The sequence below is a fragment of the Scardinius erythrophthalmus genome (assembly GCF_964197995.2).
Source record: "Scardinius erythrophthalmus genome assembly, chromosome: 5".
NCBI lineage: Eukaryota > Metazoa > Chordata > Actinopteri > Cypriniformes > Leuciscidae > Scardinius > Scardinius erythrophthalmus.
In genome coordinates this window covers 15,671,114-15,681,266 of record NC_138225.1, presented here as the reverse complement: position 1 = coordinate 15,681,266, position 10,153 = coordinate 15,671,114, and the positions used below count along the sequence as shown (strand labels likewise).

General features: G+C 39.7%; 1 protein-coding gene across 4 annotated transcripts; it reads right to left on the bottom strand.

Moving 5' to 3' along the window:
* Positions 1-255: 255 nt before the first annotated feature.
* Positions 256-8,176, bottom strand: LOC308690814 (uncharacterized protein). Of its 4 annotated transcripts, none has more exons than XM_081365503.1 (10): positions 7,943-8,176; positions 6,914-6,973; positions 6,143-6,805; positions 5,162-5,794; positions 2,992-3,122; positions 2,784-2,877; positions 2,275-2,323; positions 1,332-1,406; positions 1,010-1,162; positions 256-871 (listed from the first exon to the last, which is right to left on the bottom strand). In XM_081365503.1, the coding sequence occupies exons 2-9, from the start codon at positions 6,952-6,954 to the stop codon at positions 1,019-1,021; spliced, it is 1,830 nt and encodes a 609-aa protein (XP_081221629.1). In that variant the 5' UTR covers positions 6,955-6,973; positions 7,943-8,176; the 3' UTR covers positions 256-871; positions 1,010-1,018. The 4 variants fall into 4 exon arrangements, with proteins under 4 accessions (XP_081221629.1, XP_081221631.1, XP_081221632.1 ...); XM_081365505.1 differs by having other exon boundaries at positions 2,784-2,868; positions 7,943-8,170; XM_081365506.1 differs by having other exon boundaries at positions 2,784-2,868; positions 7,907-8,160.
* Positions 8,177-10,153: the final 1,977 nt, after the last annotated feature.

Genomic DNA, 10,153 nt, shown 5'->3' with positions numbered 1-10,153 from the left:
ACTATTATTAGACTATTGGATGACTGAAATACACAGGTGGGAAAGAACGGATAACTGCTGAGACATCATGGCTAGATCACATGAACGAGGAGGATATATAAAAGAATCACTATTTATGACCTGACAATTCATACACTTTCAAAGGTCCAAGTCACAGAATTAATTTGTCTAAAATTTGTGTATATTCATGGAGTAAGGAAATCCTTTTAAATATCTGAACTCATAAAAATTAGTATTTTGCTTCACACAACTCGACACGTCTGACAATTCCATTTTTATTCAAAGTGTCTGATTATAAAGAATGTACATATGAGTTTTGAGCTACACAAACAAAACTTTTCAGGGAAGTCATAATATCAACACATGGAGCTCAACTAATCAAACAAACCTTTCGGGCGGTTTTATCAAATGAAAGCTACTCAAAGCATTCTACATGGATCATTTCACATGATAAGAGTCTTTTAACAGTCACTTTCAAAAAGCAGCTATTTAGACACTGATGTATAAAGTTAACTACATGTGGGAAAAAAGAATCCTAACCAAATCATTTTCACAAAATTATGGCAAAGAGAGCTTTTGTACAGGTTAAAGGTACATTACAAAAATGTAACATTAATCTTTGTTTTTGAAACTATAAAAGGACTAATGCACAGAATTAAATACCTTTATCTCTAAAGCACACCAAAGAAAATGGAAAAACAACTCCAAAAAACAATGCTATAGAAGAAAAAAAAAAAGACTTTGGTGATTTTTGCCGTTTTTACAGAGATTAAACCGAACAGTTGTACAGCAGGAGATAAGGGAAGGTGAGGGTGTTGGGGAACTCCGTAGAGAGTCTCTACAGTAGACGACTTGCCTCGGCACATGCAATCTAAAAAATAGCATTGAAAATACAAAGTACATTAGCTGATGGAATTTTGGATATAATACATGTTAAATGGCTGAAAATTTGACAGTACAGTACAGAACACAAATTCAAATTAATTTGTGTGTGCAATATACAACTCACCATTCTGGTTTACCATCGACGATAGCTAGTGGCTTGACGCTGGTGGGGTACTTTATGCCGCAACGTCTGCAAGTTCTTGTACTTTGACATGATACTTTGACTCTTTTTGAAGACAGGCTTCTGATTGAAGGGTGGTCTTGGAATTAAAGAGCCCTTAGGGAACAACAAAAATATTTTTGGATTTATTTGGAATGTGGATGGAAACACCACATAAGCTAAAATGATTCAAATCAAGCCTACTACAAAGACTACACAATTAATCATGTATTATAGTTATTATTCAGCGTTGGAACCAAGACTGATACTAGCAAGCATCACTTACCATTAAGGGTTTCCTAAGAACTCCATCAGGAGCTGGTCCCCTCTTCACTCCAACAGTTGAGCGGAAATTAGGTCTCTAAGTAAAGAAGAACAATGTCTCACTACAAATTAGGAATGCACCAATACCTGTACTCGGGTGTCGGTCCGATACTGTGATCATGTACTCATAAAACTACCCCGATACAACCGCACCCGATACCACTTTAAGGTGGCGTTCACATATCGCGTCTAAAAACACATGAAAAAAAAAAAAAAAGCACGGCCACACCGCTTTCTCCTCTTTTCCACAAGCGCTTGAGCTCCCGTGGCGTCTGTCGTTGCTATGCAACCATGAACATAGGCGCGCCTGGAAAAAACGCTAAAAAAGCTTCTCTTTTGAGCGTGCTTGGCGCGTGCCTACATTTGAAATAACGCAAAAAATGCGATATGTGAACGGCCCCTTATGGCAACGAGACATTAGCCTAACCTCTCGTCAGTTGAGCAGGTAGTCGGAGGAGTAATGTCAGCCGTTTGGAGATATTGTAATATAAGCGATGATGATAAAAGCAGAGCAGACTGCAAACTATGCTCTGCTAAATTGTCAAGAGGAGGGGTGACGGGTGAGAATATGTCATTTAACAAGCAATTTGATTATACAAGTTGTATATTTACTTTGTTACAGTCAGAAAGTGAAAAACGTGATGAAAATAAAACATTGTTAGAAGAACTGTATGGTATTATTAAGTACTCATATCGGTACTTGGTATCGGCAAGTACCCAAATGTAAGTACTTGCTTGTACTTGGTCTGAAAAAAAGTGGTATCGGTGCATCCCTACTACAAATACCTATAACAAAAATGACTAACAAGGAAGAATCAGAGAGTGATTTAAAACTAGAGTAAAACAAGAAATGCTTTCACTTCCAAAGCATCCTTGATGAGAACATATTTTAAGAATTTCATTACCTGAAATGAAGCAGGCTTCCTCAGGTTTTTTTCTGGACTTCTAGAAGACCTAATAAACAAATAAATAAATAAATAAATATATATATATATATATATATATATATATATTGTAGAAGGTTGCAATTAGCACATTTGTTACAGTTTAGCAGCTGTAAACGACTATGGGTACGTTTACAAGACGTACTAAAAACTGAAAAAAAAAAAACCCCGACTCAAACGCTGTATTATGCATGCCAGGTAAGTAGTGTCAATGTCACTTTATAAAGAAACTACACGCCTATAGACTCAACACATAAGCATGCGCATGAGATCACCGTTTTCACAAATTTGCGTTTTTGTAGTTTACACAGACAAGAACGCATAATTTTCAAAAACCTCCACTTTGAAACCTGTTTTCAGGCCACCAAAACGCAGTTGTTGTGTAAACGAATATCCAAAATGCATAAAAAGTTTTCTGTTTTAACCTAAAAAAATGTTGTAACCATCCCTCAAAAATAAAGTTAATTTACCGTCTTTCTTTCTGTTCCTGTGAAGAACTTGTAGGACTTTGTAGCTTGGTGAAGCGTTCATTCAGTGTTAAATTTCCATGAGATTCTGATTCCTCTGGGAGAGGAAGAACATTTAGAACTTGTATGCAGAGATTTGATACTAGCATATTGCAACAGCATAAATTTTTGCAAATCATTCAAAACTATGACAGTAGTGTCAGACTTTTACCAGACTTGTTCTTGGGTGCCTTATTCCTCCAAGGTGCATTGTTCTTAGAACTAGTACTGGGTTTGTGCCCTGCCTCCCAATGGGAAACCACAACAAGGTCACGTGAAAGCCGCCTGTCTATTGGTGAGGAGCTGAAAAGAAAGTCAACGAGGCAATGTGAACAAGTGATCCATATCATCTGGACGCTTAAGCATGGAATAAAATGTCATATTAAACGGCATCATCAAATATTCAGAGAAAGCAGAAGGCATGCACAAATGTTATCTGATTTCAAAGTGTAATAAACTTGTGCCTTGTGAACTGAGGAGGAAAAATGTTGCATTTCAAACTAAATTACTCAAACATTCACAGTCCTCAAGAACCCAATTGTATTGTTGCAAATGCAGAAGGACCAATGATGGATTACTACATGGGTACTTACAGCAAAGCAAGCCCATCATCTCCATGCTTCAGTTTGAATTGGTAGATTAATTTTCCCTGATTCACCTTGACATTTAGCAGCCTTCCTTTCGCTAATGTGAATAACAGATATTGGCAGACTGAATGAGTGGCCTGAAGAACGCCGTGTAGGAATCATGTTACGCTCCAAAAAGTTAACTGATTGGCAGGTGAGCACTTCCTTTTCATCCAGACTTGACATGCCAGATACATTCCTCTTAACCTATCCTTTCATACTGGATTAGATGTATTTGGAGAACACTTCTTGCTGGAAAACATATTTCATGATATAAAAGCTGGTTTGCAGCTCTGGATTCTGCAGTGATATTGAGGTAAAGTTTCGATGAAAGGATCTTCCGAATGCTGGACTGATTTCTCAAGAATCTGTTGGCCAGTTGTCTTGCAAAACCTTCAAACTACATGGTCTGTGGAAAGACATTCATCAACCTCTTCCATGTGCATTTTCATCTTCACTTAACAGGTAGGCATTTAAAATTACTTGGACAATTCTTCAGTTGCAGGACTTCTAATGAGGCTCACAACAAATAAGTGGTTGGCATTTTGGTACGCATGTTTCATTAGGCATATATGGATCAGGTTTTTAACTTCAGTACAACTCCGACATGCTGCCATTTCAGTCAGTGGGTTTGATGTGGAGTAACACGTGATCCCTGCTTGTCAATGTCAATGCTGCAATGCCAAGTATATAAAGGCATTTAAGGGCATAAATCTTTCATTAATACCAACAGAGAACTGCAGTTATGGAGGAGGGATGTGGCAGGGGAGAACATCCATTTTGTTCCCATCTCGTTGATCTGTCATGGAAGAAAGTGCACGCAAGACTTCCTTCTTATAGTTCTCATGTGACGAGGCCTCTTTTCAGGTGCAGTTTCAAGGAACTTCTGGGGTTGTTGGAGATTTTTCTCTCTTTGACCATGATCATGGGATTAGATGCAGACCAAATCTTACATTATGCTATTAAGGGATGGTACATGGTGACTCGTCCAATGGAGTTCTTTTTCTTCTTGCAATCAAATCTGATTTCCACTCAAACAGTCAATCTGTTTCTTCATCCAGCCAATCATCTAAATTCTTCTTAGGGAACAACTTCTCATGATACATCAACAGTGTCTTAATGTCATAACTTCCAAAATAGAGCTTGCCTGTTTTCTCTCCATTGAAAATGTCCTTCATTTTTCCATTTTCCAAGACATCCTATCCCAGGTCCATGAGACGTAGCCATGAGAGATAGAATTTTGCTCATGTTACTGCAGTTAGTTGCATATTGAGGCAGAGCATTGTAGTATAACAGGACAGACCATCCTTCTGCAAACACTTACAGATTACGGCTTAAAAACCATTTCCCTCCCTGGAAGACATTTTAAACATCTCTTCTGGGTTAAAGTCGATCTGGATGCATCATTGTGGGACACATGGCATTTGACTTTTGGAACAAAAAGGACTGCAATTGTGAAACTTTTGAAAGACCACTTGCTCAGACTTATCTCATATTCTCTTGACAAGCACAGAGGTATTCTGGACAACGACAGGTTTAACATCATACTGTTGACAAAAATGAGGAAAACAGGCACGATTTTCTTTTTTCTCTCCTCATCCATCTCATCTGACAAGGTGATACCCCTTTGATGAAAGTTGTGCCATTGAAAAACAGGAAGCTTGACCTTCTAAACATCACGCGCCCATTGCCACAGTGTGAGGGGTAATACCATACCTGTGTGCGCTCACAGAGCGACGGGATTCCACCTTTGATTCGGAGTCCCTCTCAGGCTCTGCGGTCTTGGAGTCTGTGTTGGGGGATGACTCTCTGGATGACGGCATCTTTTTGAGCGGTATCTTGCGTGGTGGCACTCCTGAAGAATCTTTGCCATTCTTTGGAGCTGTCTGAGGCTTGGGTTTCTGGAGTCTGTCCGAGATTCTTGGTGGGGGCAGTTTGAACCGGGCCACTGACTCTGCTCTAAAATTTCGTGCTTTTAGCAGTCGACTCTTATCATTGAGGGACAAACCACGACCACGGAAGCCCCTGAGAGGAAGAGGTCTCACTGATAATTCCCTGCGGAAGCGCTTTGGCGGCCCATGCTCAAAACCACTTGATGACGGCGGACGCCTGAAATCTTCATTCTTCCTCTTGAATGGCCGCCCAATGGGCCTTTCCTGAGGTCGCAGAGGTGGATAAGGTCTGAGCGAGAAGCCAGATGGGGGTGGGCCTAGTCTTCGTGCCGGTGATCTGTAAGGGGGCCGAGAGTGTGGACTTCCCCCTCTTCCGTGTGCCCATTCCATGCTGGGGCGCCGAGACTCTCTTCCAACCTCTCCATGCGGCCCACGTTGATCTCTCTCTGCAGTCCACCTACATATCCATTACAAACAATACAAACATGTGGGTTATAATGCCAGTTTGTGCTGCTTGAGCTGTGTGGAAGCTCTTAAATTTTTTATCAATTTAGATCCAGCCCCAGGCTGCTGAATGCCATAACTTCTGTGCCAGTAAAACTTAAAGGTGAAAAAGCCTCAAATTGTTTTACAATTTCTCCAGACAGACTTTCACTTTATCATTAGATCCTGTGGTACTTTACACTGACAGAAAGCTGAAGGAAGCTGGGATTTACTCTCACCACCCTGCAGTGTACTGGACTTTGCAATCTAACACATAACCGTATATTTACTTTACCCAGCCTTCACAGCTTCATTCTTGTACCTCTCTGGATATGAACTCCTTCCATGAAACTCTCTGGGTTTTCTATGGGGTGGGCCGGAGAGCCTTGAATCGCCACCAGGAGGGTGAGGATAACCTCCTCGGCCATTCCAGTGGTGGCCACCAAGTGCTGGTCGGCCAAAGGGCCTGTCGCGAGGTGCAGGGCACCAGCTCCTGTCATGCTCCTGAGGGCTTGGGCGTCGCTGGGGACCCCTGAAGGAACTATGCGGTGAAGGAACCCGCCTGTCTGATGGAGGGCCATGGAAATGACGAGATGGAGATGTGTGGCTAGGGTGATTTCCATGAAAGAGTGGGGCTCTGTGGCTAGGCGGTCCATGCATAGGACCATGAGGGGACTGTCTGTGCTGGACTGGGGGAGGGCGGCTTGAGCGGGGTGGAGAAGGCCTCCTGCGGCCCCGCTGTGAATCCTGTGAGCCGGGATAAGGATGGAAGTGATCCTGGTTCTGCATCCACTGTCCGTGTGGTCGCTCTCTGCGTTCACCCATGAGCGAGGGCCTTTTGGGGTATGACTGTGGTCCAGTATTGTTGTTATCTCTCCAACTTGGTGGGGCTTTTCCAGGAGGTCCTCTGAAACCTCTCTGGCTTCTTGAAGGGGGGCCAAATCGCCCTTCGTGATTCATGCTTCTGTTGTTGTCAGAAAAAGGCCTGTATGAGAAACAAATGTGAAATTGAGTCACCATTATATTGATAATTAGGTAGACATATCAGAATTAAATAGTATATAAAATATAAATATCTACAGAAATGTACTACCTGTGTTTGGAACGAGGAGATCCTGAGTGTGGTCTTACCATTTTTCAGCTTTTCACCTATCTTCAGTGGGGAAAAAAACAAGAAATATTACACTTCCAGTTTATGTACACTAATGACAGAATAAGACTGGCATAAAAACAGCTAAATAAAGGGGAAAACAGAAATATTTTTACTGAGGCTTGTAAAATCAATGTAAAAATAAGTCTAGTAGTGTATCGCCAACAAGTTCCAGCATTATCCTTTGAATAACAAATCTAGCGCAGTCAAGAAATCAATCTTTCTGGAATTTAAATCATCAAAAGATACATACTACACACTGACCCAGATAATAATTTGAGGTCTTTGTTAATTTAGTCATTCACATTTTAAAAACCCTTTAAATATGTACAACATGCGGCTGTCTAACCTGATCGATATTTTTACAGACGAAACTACAATGAATTAAACTACTAAATGCGTTTTAATCCCATGATACTTTTGCCCTGTCAGTCATGTTCCAGTGACATAAAGAACGAATGAATAAATTGAAACTTAAAATGCAGGTTTTTTAGCAGCTTCATATAAAATACTGAAACAAAACATGGTCCTTGGTTAAATTATGTAGGAATCAAACGAATTTAGACTAGGTCAACGACACCACATTCTTTGGCCTACATGAACGCGTGTCTCTGGGCAGACAAGGCCTCGAGTTTCACATACAGAAGGGAAATTAGAAACAAATGTAACAACACGTTTAATTGGTAACATTACACATATAAAACAACTTCAGTTTTAAAATAATCGATGCAAGGTTATATTGAATACTAAAACACATCAAAGTTAAGTCAAACAGTCTCTTCCGTTTTCAACGTTAATGCGAAACTACGACAAATCGAAACCATTTTCCATTACAGCCTAAATAACATCAAGCAACGGCATTACTTATCAATATTAAATCCGTTTATATTTTTAATTCCGAATAAGTTGACCACTGGCTGAGTTGTTTTGACATACCCAAGGTTGTACGATACGGAAAACAGTTAACGTTACCCAATTCTAGCTCGTCGACAAAAGCTTAGCCGTGATAGCTAACAAACGTCTTCCGTTATACGTCGTTCCACATCTGACCGAAACTGAACCGTATGCTTTCAAAACTAACAACAATCCGTCTCTTTCGTCGTTACATCGAGGTCGTTCCGTCGAAATGGCCGAATCGTAAAATTACATTCACGCCGAACCGAACAGCTGCAGCCGTCAGTGACGTCAACAGAGCAGGGCGCGTTCACGTTGGGACAGGAACTGACTGGATTAATCTCGACTGTGGCCTCAGTCAGTCAGTCAGTCACAACAGACAGGAGGGGGGCGCCATTGTGCCAAAATCGTTCTTTGAATATATAATTTACAGTAATAAAACTTTCTAAATAATAAACAATTATGTAAAATTATGAAATTAAACATTTTTATGTAACTTTTTAAGTTGGATGTGGGAAGCATTCTGGGACACAGAACAGAAAAAGTGAAAAAGATAAGCTTAAAGTCCGAAACTTTCGCATTCGTTTTTTCGTCATTCGGCTGTGAATTGTCAAAACGCCTCTCAAAATACTTGCTATGAATTCGAAAACCGCAGAAAATGGATCCAAAAATGTTTTATGACGGACGAAAGTTTCGGAGGCAGTGTGTAAATGTGATTGACTTAACGTAAAGTCGTATTTATTTTTTAACGTGCAAAAATGTGTGTGCAAGGATCTTAACCTATTATTTTTCTCACTCAGAATTCATCCTGTGATGTGAAAACTATTTTGAAATTGGATGTTGCGTTACCATAGAAACGGGCTCCTACCCTTTTGGGCGTCGTCATGTGTCATAATTTATGATCAAAACCTTTTCTAATCTTGACAAAACACATACTGTATAATCAGAAAGGTCTAATTCTCACCTATGGCACCCATGTTCTTGCTTTATTAGCATTTTGTATAATTTAGTCAACGTATTATTTATAATACTCAGCAAGTATTGCTTTTTTTATATCATTAAAATAATTAAAATAATATTAAGATATTAAAATATCTTATTGGAATTGAAACAATAAAAAGTCATGGTGGGCATAACCTGAGGCATTTGATGAGAGAGTTGTCATCAAATGTCACTCTGTCCATTTCTGAAACCTCTTGTCTCTGTCAATGACATGTAACAGAGGGACATTTATCAACGAAACCCCTTTTTTTCTCAGATAGGAGAGAGTCTTTTCTCTTTATTACCACAGACCAACACACAGGTTAAAATAAGTTAACATGATATAGCCTACATTTTATTACACTCCACTTGTCCTATAGGCCTACAGGTTGTTTGACTGCCTTGACTGTGGTATATGTGGTATGAGGATATACTGTTTTAAGGTACTGGATTGATGTGAATTGACTTTAGTAAATGAAAAACAAGTTGGTATATTTTTCTTGTTTCTGTATATTGCATCATTTAAAGGGTTAGTTCACCCAAATTATTTTATTCTGTCATCATTTACTCACCCTAATATCCTTCCAAACCTGCATGACCAAACCTGTGTGTTCATCTTTGAAACACAAATTGTATATTTGTAATTAAACCCAGGAGTTTTCTGTCCTTCGGTTGAAGTGTACATGGAAAGCCAATGCAATGAAATCTTTGCAGTTCCAAAAAAAAAAGAAAGAAAAGAGAAAAATTAATGCAATCTGGACGTACTACATTCGCCATTTTGTCATTATCATGTGACCTATCATCTGTTGCGTCGCTACACTGTCATTCACAAATCCTCTCCCGTGGCCTCATGGGATTAATGCACATCGTATGCACACTTCAGAATCTCGCTGGAAAAAGTAGGTCATCCAGGTAGTTTTTGCCTACTCTTTCATGAGTACTATGAATTTGGACATACTTCTTTTGTCACATACTGTTTTTCACCAACTATAGGGAAGTATGTGATTTCGGATGCAGCCCATGAAGTTGACAGAGAAAGTTGATGATCCAACGTGATCCATGATCCATGGTACCAACAAAGCCTGATTGGATTGGTTTGATTTTGTCATCTTGAAACTAATCCTTTAACCATGAGTTTGTTGAACTACAATACCATCATGATAGGCCCCAGGTTCTTCAGGATAAATTTTTTTTTCTATAGTACAGAACCCGGTCCAGATGATTACAGATTATCAGAGAGATATGAATCCTGGTGGTTCTTTCATTACACACTTTCTTAACCTCTTACTTACAGTAAATGCCATAAAC